General features: G+C 41.7%; 1 protein-coding gene across 1 annotated transcript in view; it reads right to left on the bottom strand.

Annotated features, from left to right (window-relative positions):
- The window catches only part of LOC143290410 (protein timeless homolog), a 79,496-nt gene that overhangs the window by 12,202 nt on the left and 40,482 nt on the right, over positions 1 to 26,812 (bottom strand). Inside the window, exons 20-28 of the mRNA XM_076599824.1 lie at positions 19,715 to 19,771; positions 17,672 to 17,744; positions 15,876 to 16,083; positions 13,813 to 13,955; positions 12,363 to 12,445; positions 9,440 to 9,566; positions 6,929 to 7,002; positions 4,899 to 5,102; positions 2,632 to 2,814 (exon numbers count right to left, since the gene is read on the bottom strand). Of these exons, the coding sequence (XP_076455939.1) occupies positions 2,632 to 2,814; positions 4,899 to 5,102; positions 6,929 to 7,002; positions 9,440 to 9,566; positions 12,363 to 12,445; positions 13,813 to 13,955; positions 15,876 to 16,083; positions 17,672 to 17,744; positions 19,715 to 19,771 (1,152 nt within the window). The remainder of the gene's footprint in view (positions 1 to 2,631; positions 2,815 to 4,898; positions 5,103 to 6,928; positions 7,003 to 9,439; positions 9,567 to 12,362; positions 12,446 to 13,812; positions 13,956 to 15,875; positions 16,084 to 17,671; positions 17,745 to 19,714; positions 19,772 to 26,812) is intronic.

Here is a 26,812-nt window from a genome sequence, read left to right as displayed (position 1 = left end):
CAATGCACCCAATTCTCTGACAACTTAAGGACAGGACAATGCACCCAATTCTCTGACAACTTAAGGACAGGACAATGCACCCAATTCTCTGACAACTTAAGGACAAGACACTGCATCCATTTCCCTGACATCTTAAGGACAGGACAATGCACCCAATTCTCTGACAACTTAAGGACAGGACAATGCATCCAATTCCCTGACATCTTAAGGACAGGACAATGCATCCAATTCCCTGACATCTTAAGGACAGGACAATGCATCCAATTCCCTGACATCTTAAGGACTGGACAATGCATCCAATTCCCTGACATCTTAAGGACAGGACAATGCATCCAATTCCCTGACATCTTAAATACTGGACATTGCATTCAATTCCCTGACAACGTAAGGACTGTACAATGCACCCAATTCTCTGACATCTTAAGGACAGGACAATGCATCCATTTCCCTGACATCGTAAGGACAGGACAATGCATCCAATTCCCTGACATCTTAAGGACAGGACAATGCATCCAATTCCCTGACATCGTAAGGACAGGACAATGCATCCAATCCGACATCTTAAAAACTGGACAATGCATTCAATTCCCTGACATCGTAAGGACAGGACAATGCATCCAATTCCCTGACAACGTAAGGACTGTACAATGCACCCAATTCTCTGACATCTTAAATACTGGACATTGCATTCCCTGCATCCAATTCCCTGACATCTTAACTACTGGACATTGCATTCAATTCCCTTAAGGACAGGACAATGCATCCATTTCCCTGACATCGTAAGGACAGGACAATGCATCCAATTCCCTGACATCTTAAGGACTGGACAATGCATCCAATTCCCTGACATCTTAAGGACAGGACAATGCACCCAATTCTCTGACAACTTAAGGACAGGACAATGCACCCAATTCTCTGACAACTTAAGGACAAGACACTGCATCCATTTCCCTGACATCTTAAGGACAGGACAATGCACCCAATTCTCTGACAACTTAAGGACAGGACAATGCATCCAATTCCCTGACATCTTAAGGACAGGACAATGCATCCAATTCCCTGACATCTTAAGGACAGGACAATGCATCCAATTCCCTGACATCTTAAGGAATGGACAATGCATCCAATTCCCTGACATCTTAAGGACAGGACAATGCATCCAATCCGACATCTTAAAAACTGGACATTGCATTCAATTCCCTGACATCTTAAGGACAGGACAATGCATCCAATTCCCTGACATCTTAAATACTGGACATTGCATTCAATTCCCTGACAACGTAAGGACTGTACAATGCACCCAATTCTCTGACATCTTAAGGACAGGACAATGCATCCATTTCCCTGACATTGTAAGGACAGGACAATGCATCCAATTCCCTGACATCGTAAGGACAGGACAATGCATCCAATCCGACATCTTAAAAACTGGACAGTGCATTCAATTCCCTGACATCGTAAGGACAGGACAATGCATCCAATTCCCTGACAACGTAAGGACTGTACAATGCACCCAATTCTCTGACATCTTAAATACTGGACATTGCATTCCCTGCACCCAATTCCCTGACATCTTAAATACTGGACATTGCATTCAATTCCCTTAAGGACAGGACAATGCATCCATTTCCCTGACATCGTAAGGACAGGACAATGCATCCAATTCCCTGACATCTTAAGGACTGGACAATGCATCCAATTCCCTGACATCTTAAGGACAGGACAATGCATCCAATCCGACATCTTAAAAACTGGACATTGCATTCAATTCCCTGACATCTTAAGGACAGGACAATGCATCCAATTCCCTGACATCTTAAATACTGGACATTGCATTCAATTCCCTGACAACGTAAGGACTGTACAATGCACCCAATTCTCTGACATCTTAAGGACAGGACAATGCATCCATTTCCCTGACATCGTAAGGACAGGACAATGCATCCAATTCCCTGACATCTTAAGGACAGGACAATGCATTCAATTCCCTGACAACTTTAGGACAGGACAATGCATCCAATTCCCGGACATCTTAAGGACAGGACAATGCATCCAATTCCCTGACAACTTAAGGACAGGACAATGCATCCAATTCCCTGACATCTTAAGGACAGGACAATGCATCCAATTCCCTGACATCTTAAGGACAGGACAATGCATCCAATCCGACATCTTAAGAACTGGACATTGCATTCAATTCCCTGACAACGTAAGGACTGTACAATGCATCCAATTCTCTGACAACTTAAGGACTGGACAATGCATCCAGTTCCCTGACATCTTAAGGACAGGACATTGCATCCAATTCCCTGACATCTTAAGGACTGTACAATGCATCCAGTTCCCTGACATCTTAAGGACAGGACAATGCATCCAATTCCCTGACATCTTAAGGACTGGACAATGCATCCAATTCCCTGACATCTTAAGGACAGGACAATGCATCCAGTCCATCAAATTTCTATACACCAACCAAAAATCATTTCAGCAGAAAAAAAAAAGAGTTGATCAATATAACCACTGAAACCCCATAAGTTTCAGAGTACAGACTTTCTGAATATATACAGAATCATCTCTGCCACAGATAAAATCCAGTAAACACATGGTGACAAACAGAGATACACCACAAACCTTTCTCCACAACGTTCTTCAACATGTCCACGATATCAGACGATGAGGAGCCTGGTCCTTCGTCATCTGCCTGGTGCGGTGCAGTTTCATCCCCGTCTTCATCACTGCTCACATCAGATGCATCAGGTGATGACAGGATTTCTTCATCAGATGGAAGAGTGTCTTCAGGTGGTCCTTCCCCATCTGTGACAGAGCAACAAACATCAACCATGTGTAAACCCTGTCTGTGACAGAGCAACAAACATCAACCATGTGTAAACCCTGTCTGTGACAGAGCAACAAACATCAACCATGTGTAAACCCTGTCTGTGACAGAGCAACAAACATCAACCATATGCAAACCCTGTCTGTGACAGAGCAACAAACATCAACCCTGTCTGTGACAGAGCGACAAACATCAACCAAGTGTAAACTCTGTCTGTGACAGAGCAACAAACATCAACCATGTGTAAACCCTGTCTGTGACAGAGCAACAAACATCAACCATGTGTAAACCCTGTCTGTGACAGAGCAACAAACATCAACCATGTGTAAACCCTGTCTGTGACAGAACAGTTTCAGTTTCTTGAGGAGGCGTCACTGTGTTCGGACAAATCCATATGCGCTACACCACGTCTGCTAGGCAGATGCCTGACAGCAGCATAACGTACCTGTCAGGCCTTGAGTGCATGCTTATTCATTTGCGTATCCATCAGAGTGGATATATTTTTACATAATTTTGCCAGAGGACAAGACTCTTGTTGCCATGGGTTCTTTCTCAGTGCGCCAAGTGCGTGCTGCACACAGGACCTTGGTTCATCGTCTCATCCAAAAGACTAGACGCCCAGTTTGATTTTCCAGTCAAACATGGGAGAAAGGGCGAGAGGCGGAATTTGAACCCACACCCTCACAGACTCTCTGTATTGGCAGCTGAGCATCTTAACCATTCTGCCACCTTCCTCCGTGAACTGAAACAAAAAGTGACTGAACAACAAACATCAACCATGTCTCAACCCTGTCTGTGACTGAACAACAAACATCAACCATGTCTCAACCCTGTCTGTGACTGAACAACAAACATCAACCATGTCTCAACCCTGTCTGTGACTGAACAACAAACATCAACCCTGTCTCAACCCTGTCTGTGACAGAGCAACAAACATCAACCATGTCTCAACCCTGTCTGTGACTGAACAACCAACATCAACCATGTCTCAACCATGTCTGTGACTGAACAACAAACATCAACCCTGTCTCAACCCTGTCTGTGACTGAACAACAAACATCAACCATGTCTCAACCATGTCTGTGACTGAACAACAAACATCAACCCTGTCTCAACCCTGTCTGTGACTGAACAAACATCAACCATGTCTCAACCCTGTCTGTGACTGAACAACAAACATCAACCATGTCTCAACCCTGTCTGTGACTGAACAACAAACATCAACCATGTCTCAAACCTGTCTGTGACAGAACAACAAACATCAACCATGTCTCAACCCTGTCTGTGACTGAACAACAAACATCAACCATGTCTCAACCCTGTCTGTGACTGAACAACAAGAAGAGAAAGACAGCAAGACAGAGACAAAGGTACACAAAGAAAGACAAATATAGACACATACGAAATCAATAACATTTATTGAAAAAACATAAAGGGATCTTACTGAATATTTTCCTTTTATATCATTGAAATGTTTCACTTTATCTTAAAATGTAATTTTTGTTTTCTTACCTAAATGTTTTCTTTTAACATGATAGTTCATATGTATGCTGTGATCAAGGAAGGGTGTGCCAGTTGCTCATTCGTTTTTCGGTTTTATCTGTTGATGAGCATTTGTCTTTTTAAATGTTATAATATCTTACTGAATAGTCTCCTTTTTATAATGATTGAAACGTACACATATGCGCGCGCACGCTCAACATGATGCATAAACGTGCACAGACACACACACAGTTATTACACTCTAAATCATAATGTAATTGAATCTTACCCACATGTTTTTCTTTTTACATATAATTGATGTGTGCATGGTGATAAGTGAAGGATGTGTCAGTTGTTTGTTTTTTTCTCTTTGATCTTTGCTGACAGGCATTTTATTTTAAGTGAGCATAAAGAGAATTTTCTGTTTTTGGTTGAAGCAGATGATAAAGTATTTTGAATTGAATTGAAATTGAATATATATAAGGTAAATATCATGTTTCTTTTCCAAAGTATGAACAAAAACAACAACAACAAAAAAAAAGGCATCTCTCTCTCTCTCTACTCAAGAACAGTCACTCACCAGATGCTTGCTCATCATCGCTGTCATCTTCATCATCACTGCCACTCCGCTGTTCTTTCCTCCTCCCACCACTCCCTCCCTTTCCGCGTCGCTTCTTGTACAGTTGTTTGCGATCCTTGACCACACCCATCTCCAGCAGCTTCTGTGTCACCTTGTGCTTGGACCTCTTCTTGGACAGACCTTCTATGATGTTGAACAAGGGATCTGAAAGAACGTGTAAATATAGCATAATATTGGCAGAGATGCCACATCAGCAAACGTACATTCTATCTGCAAGGCATACATGGTGTAACTGCTACAATTAAGCTGACTGGTCCACTCAATGCTGTTTCAATATAAACTTCCTTGTAATTAGCTGAAAAGTCACTGGTGGTCTCCATCCTCTTATATGGATGTGAGACATGGACACTGATGGCAGAAACAGAAAGAAGAATCCAAGCATTCGAAACCAAGTGCTTGAGGAGACTACTACACATCTCCTACAAGGAGCACAAGACCAATGACTATGTGCGGAACCTGGTCAGCAACCTTGTTGGGCCCCAAGAACCACTGCTGGCGACTGTCAAACGATGGAAGATGGAATGGTTTGGTCACGTCATACGACATAACACCCTCTCCAAAACCATCCTACAAGGGACTGTAGAGGGAGGGCGCAGACGGGGGCGGCAGAGAAAGAGCTGGTCCGACAACGTCAAGGAATGGACCAAAATGACGATGCCAGATCTCCTCACAACAGCTGCCAACAGAACGGCGTGGCGAGCTATGACATCTTCCTCATGTCCCCCCAATGAGCCAGCGGTCGAGGGAATGAGTGAGTGAAGTGAATTAGCTGAGCATCACACTTGAGACCAAGGTTAGTAGTGACTGCCCTGGCCTCTTGATCGATAGGTCCATTGTGTCTGGGTAATGTTATGAAAGAACAAAAAAAGTGACCATGCTACGTTAGCGTAATGTCAGAACAAACTACGATCGAGCGTAGCAAAATACAGAGAAATTGTAACAGTTGGCATCTCTGTATTGAACTAGGGGTCTGAAAGAATGTGGAAATATAGCATAATATCAGACAATGAATCTGAAAGAATGTGAAAATACAGCATAATACTGTACAAGGGATTTGAAAGAATGTGCAAATACAGCATAATATTGGACAAGGGATTTGAAAGAATGTGAAAATACAGCATAATATTGGACAATGGATAGCATATTGGACATGGCGTCTGTTTTAAAATATACATGTAGTACAATATCATACAAACGATATGACATAAAGTATAAATGTAGTTCTATGATATCAGACATGAGATCTGAAATGAAAAATAAAGGTACAATACTGAACAAGGGAATTCAATTAAAGTACAACAATATTACAATATGGGACAAGGGACCAGAAGTAAAACTCAATGGTCTTCATTAACATCTCTGCTCCTGGATTGGGCTGTCATCGTAAGCTTTGGACATAATCTTCTTTTAAAACAACTGTGTTTGAACAAACAAACAAACACAAAAACAACACAAAAAACACATAGAAGCCCCCTACACCCTCCACACACATAATCATACAAAGCAAGATATATCCAAATTTTAGACCTATGGACCATTCTCAAGGCTGAATGACATGATGTAAAAAATGACATAAGATGTATGACATGTTTTTATGTGATGTATAGTTCTCTCGCTCTCTCCCATACAATGGTTTTGACTGTGTCTTTGTATGTCTGACTGATTGTTGCACACCCACAGTGTGAGCTCCACACACTCAGGTAAGTGCAGAAAATATGATGAGACATCACGGCATCATGCCATGTTTAAGTTGAATAAAACAAAACCATGAGACACCAAAGCATCATGCCATGTTTAAGTCGAATAAAACAAAACCATGAGACATCAAAGCATCATGCCATGTTTAAGTCGAATAAAACAAAACCATGAGACATCAAGGCATAATGCCATGTTTAAGTCGAATAAAACAAAACCATGCAAGAACTGAAAATAAACCCAAGAAGGGACTGACAACAATTACTACCACATACCATACGCATCCTGATGTTTTTCAAAGGCCTCTTTCAGTTCCTGTTCATCATCAGCAGTCCATATATGCAAAGGCCTGAAAAAAATGACAATCTCCATCAACATAAAACTATAAAACAAAAAAGTTAACAGCTGAAGCTTTATCTGAACTTTTCTGCACAATGAATAGATACTAAAATTGCCACTATGTCAATGTACGTATCAGTAAAAAATTAACAGACACTCTTCACTGAAAACATTGTAATTCTGATACGAAACCAAAAATTCAACTGTCAGGCAGTGATAATCTGCACATACTAATACATGAAAGAGAGATAGGTAAGGTGAGGAGTTTAGTTAGTTGATGGCTTAACACCAAATCAGCCACAAACATTATCTCATGTTAGTTGATGGCTTAACACCAAATCAGCCACAAACATTATCTCATTTAGTTGATGGCTTAACACCAAATCAGCCACAAACATTATCTCATGTTAGTTGATGGCTTAACACCAAATCAGTTTCAGTTTCAGTTTCAGTAGCTCAAGGAGGCGTCACTGCGTTCGGACAAATCCATATCTCAACTGTCAGGCAGTAATAATCTGCACATACTAATACATGAAAGAGAGATAGGTAAGGTGAGGAGTTTAGTTAGTTGATGGCTTAACACCAAATCAGTTTCAGTTTCAGTTTCAGTAGCTCAAGGAGGCGTCACTGCATTTGGACAAATCCATATACGCTACACCACATCTGCCAAGCAGATGCCTGACCAGCAGCATAACCCAACGCGCTTAGTCAGGCCTTGAGAAAGGAAAAAAAAAAAAAAAAAAAAAAAAAAAAAAAAAAAAAAAAATATATATATATAAATAAGCAAATAAATATAAAACATGAAGACACACATTCACACATACACCCACACATGCATAACAGATATGCCCCCAAAACGCAGTTTCACAGATATGAAAGCACAGTCAAATACATATAAACGTACATGAGCTCCAACACACACACACACACACACCACATTACCCTGCACCTCCTCTACCCCCTCCTCCACACACTCATTTCTAGTCTATGTATCACAGCTTCCACGGCACACACACACACAAACACGCACACACACACAGATAAACTCTTACTTGTACAAGCACACACACACACGCCCATATCTCCCTCCCCCAACCCCACACACATATCACCACAAACATTATCTCATTTAGTTGATGGCTTAACACCAAATCAGCCACAAACATTATCTCATGTTAGTTGATGGCTTAACACCAAATCAGCCACAAACATTATCTCATGGTGGGGGAAAGGGCAAAGCAGGCAAAAAGAGATGATTTAGAGAAAGAAAAACTGTGTATGTGTTAGGAGTATGCTCTGTGAAGAAACTCTTTCTTCGTTTGTGGACTGCAACTCCCACGTTCATTTGTACGTACACGAGTGGGCTTTTATGCGTATGACTGTTTTTTACCCACCATGTAGGCAGCCATACTCCGTTTTCAAGGGTGTGCATGCTGGGTATGTTCTTGTTACCATAACCCACTGAATGCTGACATGGATCACAGGATCTTTAATGTGCATATCTGATCTGCTTGCATATACAAACGAAGAGGGTTCAGGCACAAGCAGGTCTGCACAAATGTTGACCTGGGAGATCTGAAATATCTCCACCCTTTACCCCATTAGGCACAGTTACCGAGATTCGAACCCTGGACCCTCAGACTGAAAGTCCAACGCTTTAACCTCTTGGCTATTGCGCCCATCAGTGAAGAGCCTAAAAGACAAAGTTAAAGTTCCACACAGGGGACATGCTTACAGACTTTAACCCATTCAACCCCGGGCTGTTCACAGCCCCAGTGGGCTTCCCTGCCATACTGCGAAATGCAGGATATACACTGAAATCAATTCTTTTTTTTTTTTTTTACTTTCTAAAAATTGACATGTAAGGACGTAGCCAGAAATACTGTAGAAGTTAGTTCCCTTTGCTTAGAGTTTATGCATATGTGGGAACATGGAAACCATTTTACTGAAACAAAGTTCTGGGCCAGAGCACTGTTCTGGTGCAGGGCTAAGTTAACTGTCTGCTAATTATACCATTAGAACAACTATGCACAGTGGTGGTCAGTCAAGTGCTGGACTTGCCATCTTGTGTTCACCAGTGATCAGGTTTCGAGGCCCATTACAGATCGGTGTTGGGCTCTTGGCAAAGACACTTTGCTCCTCACTCCACCCAGGTGTAAACAGGTACGCTGTCTAGAGTCAGGGAAGGCTAAAATGGCAGAGAGGACTGGGCCCCAGCTTTTTGTACAGAACCCTAGACACAGTGGATATGATTTCACTGCCATGATGACCATAAAGAGCGACTGAATCTTTAACTTTTTACACAACGACAAACACAGAAGCACTGCACCCTACAAGGCTGAAGACTGTCCAAAACAGGTATCCATAAACAAACCCAACTCATTTCTTGCAATGGCATAATCAGCAGACAGTTTCCTTGTTCCATGAAGACACTGTTTTGTACTCACTCCGATTTCTTGCGCAGATCTTTGACACTTGTGATGAGTCTGAGATTCTTCAGGTGCCGGATGATCTGACCCCGGGTCTTGGTGGGCCCTGACCACTGCCCCAGGATCATGTCCACTGTGTCCTTCTCTGCACACCAACAGAGACAGCAACCCCTGTCAAGTGTTTGTAGGAACAATCAGGAAATTGGGCAAGAAAATTTTGAATTTAGTACGAACACTCAAGACTGTGAGCCACATCAGCAAACATACATTTTATCTACTAGGCATACAAACACTTGGGTCTACCAGCAACACAGTGTAACTGCTACGATTAACCCCTAGGCTGCCAGAAACTCGTCAGCGCAAGCATGTATGCTTCGCTGCCACAATGATGAGATAACTCATCATCGAAATATTCTGACTTTTCCCTGGTTTGCATTGAGTTCGTTGACAAATATACTGATAGCTTTAGCTTGGGGAATCTTTTTAGATTCTATTCATAGCTAGAAACCCCATGTACATCATGTGGCAGTCCTTTATTTGAACTTTTTGGATGGATTACTGCCGCAGTGTTTGCCTGGCTCCTCTCCTCGCTCGCTCGACAAAATGTCGGACCCCATGCTCAAGACATGCGATCGTGGTTGCATGAAATCAACCAAGATTACTTTCTTCAGCTGATGCTCAGAAAGAATTGAAGTGTAAATTTGAAGGAGAAGACAGTGATGAACTTTTGTAGGGCAATTTGATAGAAAATAAAAGGAGCAATGAAGAGACTGGCCGAGATACAACTATCAGTGAGTGATTTTCTTGGCACTCAGCCAACGTGATCTGATGAGAACTAGATGAAGTGACTGTGTGAGAGGGGTGAAGAGGAGGGGGATGGAGGCTGAAAGGGCGTGGCCCCACATCCATATTATCACTTGGAGAGGTCACAGTGCATTGTGTATCTGTCTCTTCTTTTTATTATTTTTTTTATTGTGGTTGTTCTAGTATAATTTGTGTGCGCAGGTATTATCCATTTGTCCAGAAAATATTATATTTTAGTGCAAATTACTTGACTAATGTTTGTTATGAACAAGTTGAAAATGTGACAAAAACAAAACACTGATTTCAAAACAACAGCATGTCACTGAAAGTATATCAAATGGGAAAACATCATGTGTTTTGTGTTCTTTATTTATTTACCTTTCAGAAAAAATATTTTTTTATGGGTCTTTTTCCAATAACAAAGAGCACAGAATTTTATGAAAATATATACCCTTTTTTTTTTTTTTAAACCCCTGGCAAATAGATTTCACTTAAATCTTATTTTCCTGGCAGCAAAAGGGTTAAGCTGATTGGTCCCGTCAAAGCTGTTTCAATGTAAACACGCAAGTGATTAGCTGAGCATGATCACGTGAGACCAAGGTTAGCAGTGAGTGGCCTGGCCTCGTGATCGATAGGTGTACAGCATCTGGGTAATGTTACGACAGGAAAGCATTAGACCATGCTATGTAGTCGAAAAGAAACTTGATGGAACAATTTTGATGTCAGAACAAACTGCAATCGAGCGTAACAAAATACTGACGAAATCATAACAGTTGGCATCTCTGCATCAACAGCAACGTGCAGCCGTAGCCCAGTGGTGAAGCACCCGTTACATAACATCATCATAATATACAGCACTTACATGGTGCACACTCCCAACACAATGGGCTCTTAGTGCCTCAAGTGAGACAATACGTGTACAACAGTGCACAATGGCATAAAAAAGCACATGAAGATAAGAAAAGGAAACAACAAATATATCCACATACAATGCAACTACAGATATAAACAATCACACCAAAAAGGCACAAAATATGCCCAACACAGCATGCACACATAACACACACACACACACGTGTGTGAATGTGCACACACAAAGACAAACAGAGTAAAAGCCCACTCACAAGGATACACAACACTGTATGAAGATTTCAACAGATGGAGAAAAAAAAAAGAAAAAAAAAGTAGGGGTGTGAGGAGACAAACAAACAAGAACACCTATGCTTCATCACATTCAAAAACTATTTTGAACAGATATGTTTTTAAATTTGTTTTGATTGACGGAAATGGAAAAGAAGAGAAATCCAGACAGAAGGTGGGACCATGAGTGGTTTGGGTGCTCGTCTTTCAGTTGACATCATTAACTAAGGTCCTGTGCACAGCATGCAATAAGCACAAATAAACAAACTCATGGAAACAAAAGATTTGTCCCTGGCAAAATTTGGTAGAAAAAAATCCACCTTCTTCTTCTTTCCATTACACAACCAACATTGATTTGCGGATGACTGTCGTGGTTCATGCATGCTGGGTATTTTCGTGTCTCCATAACCCACCGAACACTGATATGGGTTACAGGATCTTTAACGTGCGTATTTGATAGTCAAAACAAATACACAGACAGAAAAATTTGGGTAGCCCTGCACTGCAGTGATGCATTCTCCATGGGGAGAGAAGTCCAAACTTTACACAGAGAAATTTGTTGTGACAAAGTAGTACAGTATAATAGAACACAACATGCAACCATCTACGTTATCTGGTGGCAAAGGTCACCAACCCTGTTACCTGATGGAAAAAGTCATCAACTCCGGAGACTGAAACAGCCATGATAATTCACAAGGAAAACTTCCCTTTGCGTATTCATAGCACAGGGATTCTCTGCTTCGGTTGAACAGTCTGAGTAAAGATGTATCTTTTAACAGCCATCTGAGATTTGGAGAAAACATCAAGAATGACTGTCTTCTTGCACTTCAGCAACATCAACATATTAGAAACAAGCTGCAGATACTGAAGTGGTTCGTGCATCCCTCTTGCAATGAAGACACATTGAAAATAAAGTGTAAGAAAAAGAGAAAAGAAAGGGTTTAGTGCGTTCTGTAAGACACACAACACCCAGCAGTTTGTCATGGGTAAAGCTTACCAGGGTTTTCAGCATCTCTGAAGTCCTCAAAGAGTCGCATCAGCTCATTTTCTTCATCTTCCGTCCAAGCCACTTTCGCATTCCTGCACACACAGAAAATTCTCAAAGCTCCTTAAACGCAGATTATGTTAAATCTGTTGTTAGAAAAAAACAAACACTCCCCCCCATCCCCCACCCCCAAATCATTCAGAACTTTCACAAAAAAGCAGAGTTGTACAGCAACATGATTTTCACGCAACACAAGACTACTGTGACTGACCAAAACAAGCAAAAAACCAATAAACACAACACATTCTTTACACAGGGATTGTGTTCTGTGTGTGTTGAATCAGAACAGGCACTGCTTGTCAACTCCAATGTGAACTTGCACAAAATTTTTGGGTGGTGGTGTGGGCACTAGAGAAAAGAGGGTAATTCTGGCGCAAAATTTTGAGAGGGCGAGAGTACTTAAACAGAGGACATTTCTGGCACAAAGTTTCTTTCATGGCGCAGCACAATAGAAAAGAAATTGTGACTTAAATTTTCAGGTTAGAGTATTAAAGAAAATATTAAACTTATGACTAAAACCTTCCTGTGATGGTTCCACTATAAAAACAAAAGGCTGACCACAACATTTCAAATGTGACAGTACTACTGAAAAGAGGAAATTTTTTTAAATTTTCCAGATGGTAGATGGAAGCACTATCATCCCTAGATTACAAAAACACTGTAAAAAGATTATTAAAAAAACAAAACAAAAAAAACAACTTCAAAGCCACACATACATACACACACACACACAAAAAAACACAAATAAAAGACCATATCAGCAAATAACATTTCAGAATGGACAGCTAGCATCCATCCCAGTGTTTACAACATCTACCATATCACCAAAACCCTGCCTCTTTCCAAACCTATGGATACCCTTGCTCTGATGTGGAAGAAGTGTGTGTATGCACGAGTGAGTTATGTTCTCAGTAACAATCTATCTTGTTAAACCTTACCCTTTGCACGTGTATTGTCAATTATCTCTCTTATCCTAATCTGAATACTTACCATTGTGAACAAGCATCGAATGTGTGAAACAGAGAGAGACTGAATTATGAGAATTAAAGATCAGAGCTTGACTGGACACCAAGGTGTAAACATCTGCATACAGCTGCTAATTCTCTACCCAGCAGTTGCGCTGAAGAAGCTGGCCGGATCGCCGACAAGAGCTACGCAAGTGAGTAGCCTTCTTTGACTGAGAGATCAGTTAACTTGGTAGTCATTATATCTATAATATTGCTAGAATGACAGCATGATATCTGTCTGTATGCAAGACTTCTACATGGTGTTAGAAGTGGGATAAGAGAGATAATTGACAATACACGTGCAAAGAGTAAGGTTAAACAAGACAGATTGTTACTGAGAACATAACTCACTCGTGCACACACACACTTCTTCCACAGCCCCACCGCTGTCTTACCCAGGGTTGTAATCGTAACCCTCAGTGATCTGCATGGCCTCCTTGCTGCCTTTCCAGAACATCATCTCCATGAAGACTTTCTTGTTCTTCTGGGCCACCTCGGAGAACTTGCGCAGCACGTGCACCCCGAAGGTGTACAGCTCCTGGAACAGCCCAGTGCCAGTCAGAGGAAAGTCTCACATACTGTGTGCTGAAGTGTACAGCTGTGAAGAACAAGTCTTTTTATTCATTTATTAATCATTGTTGCTAACAGCTCAGCCAAAACCACAGGGGGCAACACATCACGGCTGAAACCACCATCAATACCGATCCTGTAGAACTTTGGGGAAAAAACAACAATATCCGGAGTAGAAAATCTAAGTACATCAAGTACATTAACACAAATTTCTGAACTGCTGCTCAGTGTTTTTCTAGTTGCCAATACATGTACTATATATAGGTTTTTAATACCATTCACAAGTTATGTGACCTCTACTCAATGCTTCTGTGATTGTCTGCCATGACACTTTTGTAATCAACATTCAGAATTTACATGACAAACACATTTGTGTCTTCATGAGGCTGTTGTGTATTTTACATTCAGAATTTACATGACAAACACAAGTATATTTTCATGAAGCTGATGAGTACTTTTCATTCAGATTTTACATGACAAACATGTTTGTGTCTTCATGAGGTTGTTGTGTACTTTACATTCAGAATTTACATGACAAACAGAAGAGTATTGTCATGAAGTTGCTGAGTACTTCACATTCAGAATTCACATGCCAAAAACAAGTATATTTTTATGAGGCTGTTGAGTACTTTACGTCCAGAATTTACATGACAAATACAGATGTACTTATGGACCAAGCGAAATGTGGGTAAATGTCTTATTTTCACATTGTTTTATTTGACCATTTAACTTTATATCTGGTTCTCTTCAGATTATAAGAACTGATGGGTAATCCGGCCTGAAGTGGATCCTATGCCATCGACTGGGCTGAAAGCAACATGACTTGATTCGTGCTTTACTGAGCACACATGAATGTACACCTCCCCATAGAGTGCACAGAATATTGTTGATATCAATAAGCTTTCTTCTTTTTGTAGGGAAAATAAGATGCTTTGTGAGACTCCTTGGCATCCCCTACAAGGACCATATAATAAATATGTCGGGAAAATTATCAGATACTACACTGGTTGGTGGCATCCCCTACAAGGACCGTATAATAAATATGTCGGGAAAATTATCAGATACTACATTAGTTGGTATGAAGACCTACTGACCACAGTGAAAAAAAAGGAAAATAAGATGGTATGACCATGTAAATAAATTACATTCATAATTTCAACACCTATAAAATATAATCAAAATTTTAAAAAAATATCAGAGACACAAAGAAAAAAGAAACCAAGAAAAAGAGAATAATAGAAAAGGCTGAAAAAAATTTAAAAGAAGAAGAAAAAAAAGCTTAACAAAAAGAAAAGAAAAACGATGATGAAGATGTTACCAAACAAGTCAGAGAACCCTTCTTCATCAAGCAGACTAGCCACAATGAACATGCTGATTAATTTGCTACTTAGAGTGATGCTGTATTTTCCCTTGGCAGTAACTGATAATATCTAAATAAACACAACCCCCCCCCCCCCCCCAACCTGACCTAATTAATTTTCCTTAAGCTGGTATCAGAATAGCTGCATGAAGAGCTGCCAGCAGGTGATTGACAGCAGCCTGTCATCCCAGCAAGCTAGGGCCAATGCCGGCCCCAAAAACAGCCTGATGCTGTTATCAGGCCCACAAGTCTCAACTTCAACAGAAAAAAAATGGCGGCCGACCATGTAGTTGTGTTTGTGTTGCATGCGAGCAAATCATTTAAAACTCACAAACACATGGTTCCAGGAACTGAACATTTACTGATCTGCTCAAACCCTAAAAAACAATGCACACACAAAAAACAAAAAAACAACCCCAGCTCATGCAGTTCTGAAATGGCGGTGACATCACTGCAAACAAAGTACACAATCATAAGCACAGCACACATGCAACACATAACACACGTCCCCTACAAACACAAACCCACCTTATACTTGGTGGTCTGAGCCGCTGGTCCCAGCATCACTTTCTGCAAGACGCGGAAGAGAGAGGCCTGGAAGAGCATGCCGATGTACCCAAGATCGAATCCGATGCGGTGCAGCATCTTCACCACACAGTGGTTTGTGTGCGACGAGTTCGTCTCCACATTCCCCGCAAGTATGACATAGGCTTTCAGGATTTCTGGTTTAGCGAAACTGGAACAGAATGGCTGAGAGTAAACAGTGGCTTTCAGGTTGTATGATTTAGAGCAGCTGAACAGAATGATTGACAGTAACAGTGGCTTTCAGTTTCAGGATTTCTCGTTTTGCGTAGCTGGTACAGAATGACTGACAGTAACAGTGGCTTTCAGTTTCAGGATTTCTCATTTAGCGTAGCTGGAACAGAGTGGTTGACAGTAACAGTGGCTTTCAGGTTATATGGTTTAGAGTAGCTCAAACAGAGTGGTTGAGAGTACCATGGGCTTTCAGATTATATGGTGTAGTGTAGCTGGAACAGAGTGGTAGAGATTATCACGGGCTTTCAGATTGTATGGTGTAGTGTAGCTGGTACAAAGTGGTTCATAGTAACATGGGCTTTCAGATTGTATGGTTTAGTGTAGCTGGTACAAAGCGGTTGAGAGTAACATGGGCTTTCAGGATTTCTGGTTTAGCATAGTTTCACAGAACAGAAAAGAATTTTACTGAACTCACAATCAGATGAGGACTAAAGCATGGAATGTAACACCACATGATGACTGTGTTTTGGTTCTTGTCCTAACTGTGTTGTATTCTTTGGAAATTCTTTCACTTCATCTCATCTGTAATCAATGTTTTCAATCAAACCAATTTTAACACAACTCAAAGTACTAAACAGTTTCAGGAAGTTTCAGGATTTCCACTAAAACATATCAGATGGACCTTTGCCACTTGACCTGAGACCACAGCAAGACAACAGTAGTCAGTATTCTGATCACAGACATCTCACAGTTGAGTTGGCTGTGTGCATGTGACCAGTATGACAACATTTAGTGTACTCTACAAGTTGTATGTGTGTAATTAGTACACTGGTACTCAGTGCACTCTTTAAAAGTTTGTCTGTATCCATACAGCTGAGTGCAAAATCCCATGACATACTGACCCACATTCAAAACATTAACCACTTTGCCCAAAGCAGTTGGTCAAAAACATTCATACTGCAATAACATTCAAATTTGTTCAGTTTGAGAGACAGAGAGAGGGAAGGGGGGGGGGGGGGAGGAGTTGAGATGGTAGAGGGAAGAGTTATAAACATTCACACTTCTAAAGAAGCTAGTATGTTTGTATAAGTGCATGTATGCTCAAGTACACATCCTATAACTGCATATGTTTTTAATACAAAATCATCAGTAACATAGTCCTCTCTTTATGATGGACACAATAGCTTTGTGGTCAGACCACCAGACTTTTAATCCTGGGGTCCTGGGACTTAGTCCCAGCAACATCAGGTCAGTTAAAGGTGGAGTCCCAGCAACATCAGGTCAGTTCAAGGTGGATATCTTTCCAGTCTCCCAGGCTGACTAATATGCAGGCCTGAAGTCGGAGTACATACACATGCAGAACATCAAAAACGCAAGTTAAAGATTTCAAAATCCATATCTGTGTTTGGGGGTTATGCAAACACAAACAGACCTTACATGGCTGCCTACACAATAAGGTGAAAAATCAGTGATACACGTAAAAGCTCACATACATGGATATGAATGAATGTGGCAACTGTATCCCCCTGATTGAGGATAGATATAAAGAAATAAATAAAAATCCTCACTTCATGAGGTAGGCCGTGAAGTTGAACTCTTCCTCAAAGTCAGTTCTGGCTGCCTCTACCTCCTCCTCCTCCTCTGTAACCAAGACATTGTCAGGTCAATGCACACAGGCCACTGCCACATCCACAGTGTCAAACACTGTCAGGTCATTCACATCAACTAACGTCATATTCAGTGTCAAAACATGATCATGTCATTGCACATCAACCACTGCCACATCCAGAGTGTCAAGACATTGTTGGGTCATTCACATACATATCCATATTGTCAAAACATTATGTCATTGCACATCAACCATTCCCATGTAATCATCATGTCACATTAACCACTGCCATACCCAGAATGTCAAAACATTGTCAGGTCATTCAGTCATACCCAGAATGTCAAAACATTGTCAGGTCATTCAGTCATACCCAGAATGTCAAAACATTGTCAGGTCATTCAGTCATACCCAGACTGTCAAAACATTGTCAGGTCGTTCAGTCATACCCAGATTGTCAAAACACTGTCAGGTCATTCAGTCATACCCAGAATGTCAAAACATTGTCAGGTCATTCAGTCATACCCAGAATGTCAAAACATTGTCAGGTCGTTCAGTCATACCCAGAATGTCAAAACATTGTCAGGTCGTTCAGTCATACCCAGAATGTCAAAACATTGTCAGGTCATTCAGTCATACCCAGAATGTCAAAACATTGTCAGGTCATTCAGTCATACCCAGAATGTCAAAACATTGTCAGGTCATTCAGTCATACCCAGAATGTCAAAACATTGTCACATCATGAACATCAACCACTGGCATATCCAAACAGCTACTACTGTTTAGACTTTGACACACACACACACAAAAAAAAAACAAAACAAAAAAACAAACACGCCCCTAACACTATGATGATTTAAACCTTGACCATAAACAATTTTCCCCCTCCCACCCCCCAACAGCTATGACTATTTAAACTTTGACAGCAAATTACCATAAACATACACCCCCTCCCATGCTCACAAGGACAGCTATAACTGTTTCAAACCTTGACCATAAACATACTCCCTTCCCAGACACACAAACACATCTATGGTATTAAACCTTGACCAAAAGCATACCCTTCCCCACCCCCTCCTCCCCACACAGTAACGACTTTAAATCTTGATAAAAAAACATACCCCCAGACAGCCACGACTGTTTAAACCTTGACCAAAGCACCACACACACACACACACACACACACACACACACACACACAGCTATTACATTAAACCTTGTCCAGAAAACAGACACTCCCCATACACCCCTCCACCACATACAGATGAAACTGTTTAAAACCTTGACTAAAAATGACTTTAACTCTCTCCATACGAACGGCGAAAGAGACGATGTCAACAGCGTTTCACCCCAATTACCACCATCAAAATATTGCAAGCGGAAGGCTCTTATACTGAAGAGGTGAATGTTGACAAAGAATACCACAATTCTGACGACGGAAGCTAAAGGTTGGGTCATTGAGACACCCACTGGACATCCGAGGTGTCTGTGTAGAGGAGAAGAGAGGACTGGCCGTACTGAGTTAAACCTTGATCAATAACACACCCACCCCCTACCCCCACACAAACACACCAAGGCAGCTATTACTTTAAACTTTGACCAAAAGCATACCCCCCCCCCCCCACACACACACACACACAGCTACAAATGACTGAATAAAATGCCATGTGAAGAACTGGAACCATGAACCAACTGTTGACAACATAACTGTAAATACATCCCCACAACAAACACATGGACAGTTAAGACTATTTAAATAACTTGAACCATGACCAAAAACATATATACCCACCACCCACCCAAACACGCAACAGCAATAAGTGTTTAAATAATGTGAATCATGACCAAAAGCATACACCCCCCCCCTCTCTCCCCCCCACTAGCACAACTACAACTGTTTGAATAACCTCAACCATGACCAAACACATACAATCCCCCCCCCCCCCCCACACACACAGGCAGCAGCTGACTGTTGAAAGAACTAGAGCCATGACCAAAAACATACCTAGCTCCTCCTCTTCCTCAGGAATCTCGTCTGGCTGTTCCTCACCATTGCTTGTTCCTGCAACACAACACACAGTCCATTGACACTCCATGTTCCATTGACACTCATATGTTCCACTGACATTCCATGTTCCACTGAAATTCCATGTTCCACAGACACTCCATCATCCAATGGGACACTCCGTGTTCCATTCACAGTCCATGATCCACCAACACTCCATGATCCACTGACACACGCATGATCCATGACATGTTCCATGATCCACTGACACTCGCATGATCCACTGACACACTCCATGATCCACTGACACTCCCATGATCCATGACACTCCATGATCCATGACACACTCCATGATCCACTGACACTCCCATGATCCATGACACACTCCATGATCCACTGACACTCCCATGATCCATGACACACTCCATGATCCACTGACACTCCATGATCCACTGACACACTCCATGATCCACTGACGCTCCAATGATCCACTGACACTCCATGATCCATGACACACTCCATGATCCACTGACACTCCCATGATCCATGACACACTCCATGATCCACTGACACTCCATGATCCACGACACACTCCATGATCCACTGACACTCCATGATCCACGACACACTCCATGATCCACGACACACTCCATGATCCATGACACTCCATGATCCACTGACACTCCATGATCCACGACACACTCCATGATCCACGACACACTCCATGATCCATGACACTCCATGATCCATGACACTCCATGATCCATGACATGTTCCGTGATCCACTGACACACGCATGATCCATGACACTCCATGATCCACTGACACACGCATGATCCATGACACTCCATGATCCATGACACACTCCATGATCCACTGACACACTCCATGATCCACTGACACACTCCATGATCCATGACACACTCCATGATCCATGACACACTCCATGATCCACTGACACTCCATGATCCATGACACACTCCATGATCCACGACACACTCCATGATCCACTGACGCTCCAATGATCCACTGACACTCATGATCTACTGACACACTCCATGATCCACTGACACTCTCATGATCCATGACACACTCCATGATCCACTGACACCCATGATCCATGACACTCCATGATCCACTGACACTCAATGATCCACGACACTCCATGATCCATGACATGTTCCGTGATCCACTGACACACGCATGATCCATGGCACACTCCATGATCCACTGACACACGCATGATCCATGACACTCTCCATGATCCACTGACACATGCATGATCCATGACACACTCCAATGATCTACTGACACTCCATGATCCACTGACACTCTCATGATCCATGACACACTCCATGATCCACTGACACTCCCATGATCCACTGACACTCTCATGATCCACTGACACACGCATGATCCATGACACACTCCATGATCCACTGACACTCCCATGATCCACTGACACATGCATGATCCATGACACACTCCAATGATCTACTGACACTCTCATGATCCATGACACACTCCATGATCCACTGACACTCCCATGATCCACTGACACTCTCATGATCCATGACACACTCCATGATCCACTGACACTCTCATGATCCATGACACGTTCCATGATCCACTGACACTCCCATGATCCATGACACACTCCATGATCCACTGACACTCCCATGATCCATGACACACTCCATGATCCACTGACACTCCCATGATCCCTTCACACATTAGTCTGAAAACATTTTGCAGAATAGATCCAGAGTATATTACAATCCCACCTCATTACCTTGGAGAGTTATCTCTCTGTGAATCTTTAGAAGAACACGTTTTTGTTTTGTGGTATATATATATATATATATAGTAACTGAATAAACAAAGATTATATGTTGTATATTTCCTGTATGGTGGAAGAAAAAAAGTTAAAGATTTTTTTTTTTTTTTTAATTAAGATTAGGGAGAAAAAAGCACATGATGGACATGGTATCTCAGCAATAATTTCTGCCCCTTCCAAAAGCCTACATATTCAAGGTCTGGAGATGGTGGTGGTGGTTGTGGAGGGTGGTGTGGAGCAGTGGGGGAGAGGGGAGAGGAGGAAAAAAAAAAGAAAAGACAAAAGAAAAGAAAAAAGAACCCAATTAATGTTCAAATCTGAGGACTCAATCCACCCACAGAACAAAATCTTCTCATATTTCTCACTACTTCCTACACTGGAATTTCCTCCAAAGAAAAACTGTAACAAAGTAAAACAAAACAAAACAGCACAGCATTGATATGTAAACCACATTACTTTTATTAACTTTATTTATGTACATAATCAGACAAGAAAACAAAACGCAAATGGAGAAAAATACCAGTGTAGCCATGGTGATAAAAAAATCCAAATGACAGATCTTGTTACTAAGTCTAATTCCATGATTTTAAAAAAAAAGGAAGAAAAAAGAATGATTTTACTAGAGAGAAAAAAATCCAAATGACAAATGGATCTTGTTACTGTGTCTGATTCCCTCTTCAGTAACCCACCCTAACAACAGGGATGAATAAAGATATAGTGGAGTTAAACTGTAAAGAGCTAAATTTGATTACTGGAGAAACAGTCTCTCACACACACACACACACACACACACACACACACACAGACACACACACACACACACACACAATTAAGTCTCAACACTGCTCTCACAATCCTAGAGGAGTTAAACTGTAAAAATCTAAATCTGATTACTGGAGAAACAGTCTCACACACACACACACACACACACAAATTAAGTCTCAACACTGCTCTCTCTCCATCCCCATTCTCACTGACAGTAAAACAGGCACCCCCAACACAGAAACAGGAAGAGCAAATGAGTGCAAGTGACAACAACAACAACAACAACAACGACGACAAGGACGGTGCCACAGAGGAAGTGGGCACTGGGGACAGCAGGATACACCGAGTGTGACGCTTCCTGAGCCCCTGAAAATGACTCAGCGCTCCCTCGCTCCAGAGTTTGGGGAGAAAGTTCACCATGACCTGGGTCAAAGTTGTTCGTCCGATGCTGCGCAAGGATCCTGGTCGGATCTGCTGCTGCCAAGTTGGTCTGTGGGGATGGGGTGAGTCAGGTTTGTCAGGCTTGTGAGTCACAAACCCCCTGCTCCCCGCTGTCCGTATTCCCCACCAACCACTCTGCACTACATCTCATCCGTTACGTTTAATTACAGTTGGAAAAGGTGAAGATTCAACAACTGACAAAAAAAAAAAAAAAAAAAAAAAAAAGAAAAAAAAAAAGAAACAAGAGAGGCAAGGCCTTCAAGACTTACTTGTGATACACTTAAAAAAAACAAAAAAACAAGCTTTTTATGTACTGAGTATAATTTCAAAATGTAATGTTTAAGATGAGAAAGATCAGTTTAAAGCAAATTAACTCCCCTAGCTTTAATTACAGAGTAATTTCCCTTTTTTACTATCTGCACCAAAACGTTTGCAAAATAAATAAAACTTCCATGCTTAGCAAAAGAAGTTCCTGTTTGAACAGAAAATGATAACAATGACTGCTCTAGCTGTTGGGTCAGAATATCAGATCAAAGTGCCAAGTTTAGAGAATACAAAAAATATAAATATAACAGTAAATGCAGTTTGCATATAATTAGGCTTCATTTTTTATTTTTTTGTGCCCATCCCAGAGGTGCAATATTGTTTTAAACAAGATGAATGGAAAGAACTGAATTTTTCCTATTTTTATGCCTAATGTGGTGTCAACTGACAAAGTATTTGCAGAGAAAATGTCAATGTTAAAGTTTACCACGGACACACAGACACACACACACAGACAACCGAACACCGGGTTAAAACATAGACTCACTTTGTTTACACAAGTGAGTCAAAAAAAAAGGGGGAAAACTAAAGTTTATCTTATGATTATCTTACAATATATATATAGAAATAAATAAATACAAAAAGGGAGGAAAGTGGGAAGGAAGGCTCAATGACCAGAGAGATGGATGGATCGGTGGATGGACAGACAGATGGAGGGATGGTTTAGTCATATAGAATAGAATAGAATAGAATATGTCTTTATTACCAAGTGTACCGGAGTCACAAGGAATACTGGGGGGGACAGTACATAACAAGATACGAACATAAATTGAAAATCATACACAAACACAGATACAGTAGAAATTAGGATATATACAAGTGCATATCAATATAAAAACTTGTGCATACTCACACATGCACGCACTGCACACACACACACACACACATGCATGCATGTACGCACACACACACACAAACTCTCTCTCTCTCTCTCACGTTTGAACAGAAGCTGTATATGACATGTGGATGGGGCTGATGACTAGATCTTCAGGTAGATGGTTGTTGATTGCACAATTCTATTTATCATACTGGATTTGTTCGAGAGACAGGGCATTGACTGCCTTGGGGAAAAAGCTATTGGCAAAGTGATAGGTTATTGTCCTTATACTTCTGTACCGTCGACCATGCCCCTCATGAATGGGGTACACGGTATACAACAATACATTATCTGCATTTCCCCCCCAAAAAAACGGAGTATGGCTGCCTACATGGCGGGGTAAAAAACAGTCATACACGTAAACGCCCACTCATGTACATACGAGTGAACGTGGGAGTTACACAGCCCACGAACGACGAAGAAGAAGAATCTGCATTTGAATAATAATCTTAATGAGTTAGGTAAATCACGATGTCATAACAGATCACAAATGAAATGGGTTTTTTTTTTCAAAAATGAAGAATTCCTCACAATGCTTTCATTCCAAGAAGCCATTAGTAAACGTAACTGTAGAAACACATAGAGAAAAAGAGACAGAAACTAAAACAGGGACAGAGACTGGTAAACAAATACAGAGAGCTATTGGAATGGGGGGGCATGGGAGGGAGTGGGGGTGGGGGGTGATTTAAGGGAAGCCTAAAATACCAGATAGCCAGACAGAGAAGCAGACAAGAAACAAAAGCGAGAGAAACAGAGAGACAGACACGGTCAGTGACAGAGAGCTAAGGAGGGCATGGGGAGCAGGGGAGCGACTCAAGTCAGGTCTGAAACAGCAGACAGCCCGAGGGAGAGTTAGAGACAGAAAGAGAGATACAGGGATGGAGAGAGAGACAGAGATACAGGGATGGAGAGAGAGACAGAGATACAGGGATGGAGAGAGAGAGAGATACAGAGAGAGAGAGAGACAGAGATACAGAGAGAGAGATACAGGGATGGAGGGAGAGAGAGATACAGGGATGGAGAGAGAGAGACAGAGATACAGGGATGGAGAGAGAGAAAGAGAGACAGAGATACAGGGATGGAGGGAGAGAGACAGAGATACAGGGATGGAGAGAGAGAAAGAGAGACAGAGATACAGGGATGGAGGGAGAGAGAGGGAGAGAGAGAGAGAGATACAGGGATGGAGAGAGAGAGAGAGAGACAGATGGAGAGAGAGAGAGAGACAGAGATACAGGGATGGAGAGAGAGAGAGAGACAGGGATGGAGAGAGAGAGAGAGACAGAGAGAGAGAGAGAGAGACAGAGATACAGGGATGGAGAGAGAGAGAGATACAGGGATGGAGAGAGAGAGACAGACAGAGATGGAGAGAGAGAGACAGAGATACAGGGATGGAGAGAGAGAGACAGAGACAGGGATGGAGAGAGAGAGACAGAGACAGAGATACAGGGATGGAGAGAGAGAGAGAGACAGAGATACAGGGATGGAGAGAGAGAGAGAGAGAGAGAGAGAGAGAGAGAGAGAGAGAGATACAGGGATGGAGAGAGAGAGAGAGAGATACAGGGATGGAGAGAGAGAGAGAGACAGAGATACAGGGATGGAGAGAGAGAGAGAGAGAGATACAGGGATGGAGAGAGAGAGAGAGATCCAGGGATGGAGAGAGAGAAAGAGAGACAGAAAGAGAGATACAGGGATGGAGAGAGAGAGAGAAAGAGAACTCAGAACTCAAAACGTTTTTATTCAAGGATTAAGATTTTAGGCATTGCCTATTCTTCCAATCTGTCCTTGCTAATCTACATCTAGTACAAATAGCACACACATAAATGAAAGGAAAAGGTTTTCATGCAGAATTGTATACATAATGAAGAAAACACACACCCCCGCCCCCCCACACACACCCACATCCGTGCACACACATGCATACACACACTGACGCTCGCGTGCGAGCACACACACATACATACACACACACGCACACACACACACTGACAGCACCCCCTCACTCCCCCCCCCCCCCCCCCCCCACACACACACTAAGATTGACAGATGGATAGGACAGTGATTCACAGAGAGAGAGAGAGAGAGAGAGAGAGAGAGATGTCATCAATATAGAAGTTCCAGAAACATCCGGGTGTTTAAAAGGTACAGTATTGTTACTGTCTCTGAAATCTATGTTGGCAAGTGCAGCATACTACAGTGACTACCACCATCACCAATATTACTTGAACACTTGTCACGATTATGATAGAACGAAATGAATAGATTATGCATGCATAAGAAATAGAACGAGAGAAAAAAAAGAAAAAAAAGAAAAAAAAAAAGAAAAAAGAGCAAAACAAAACACGATGAAATGAGAAAGCAAGGAAAGAACAACAACAATAGCAACAATGACTGATACAATAAATAAGACATAACTGACCCCTTTGTTACTGCCTACAGTAATTCAAAGATCAGAGTTATTTACTGTTGGAAGGGGTGAAGATGTTTATGCAGACTTGATTTGAACATAGGAAGAGAACTGCCCGTTTGTATGTGCAAAGGAAGGGAGTTCCACAGTGATGCACCAGAAAATGCAAAACTAGTTTTGAACAAATCAATTCGGGTACGTGGCAAAATGTATTTGTTAGAGCCGTATCGGCATGAGGCTCGTGTGAGCAGGTGTTGGAGATATTGCGGTGCTAAGTTATTGTGTGTTTTGTACATGAGTAATGCTTTGTTGAATTCTAGCTGGTTTTGAAGTGGAAGGATATTTAATCTGGCTTGCTTTTCTAACGTTGACAGTGAGTGATCTGGTAGAGAGAGGGAGACTGAGACATAGAGACCGAGAGAGACAGAGAAAGAGAGAAACAGAGACATA

Source organism: Babylonia areolata, chromosome 15 (assembly GCF_041734735.1).
Source record: "Babylonia areolata isolate BAREFJ2019XMU chromosome 15, ASM4173473v1, whole genome shotgun sequence".
Classification (NCBI taxonomy): Eukaryota; Metazoa; Mollusca; class Gastropoda; order Neogastropoda; family Buccinidae; genus Babylonia; species Babylonia areolata.
This window is presented reverse-complemented; position numbering and strand designations above follow the sequence as displayed.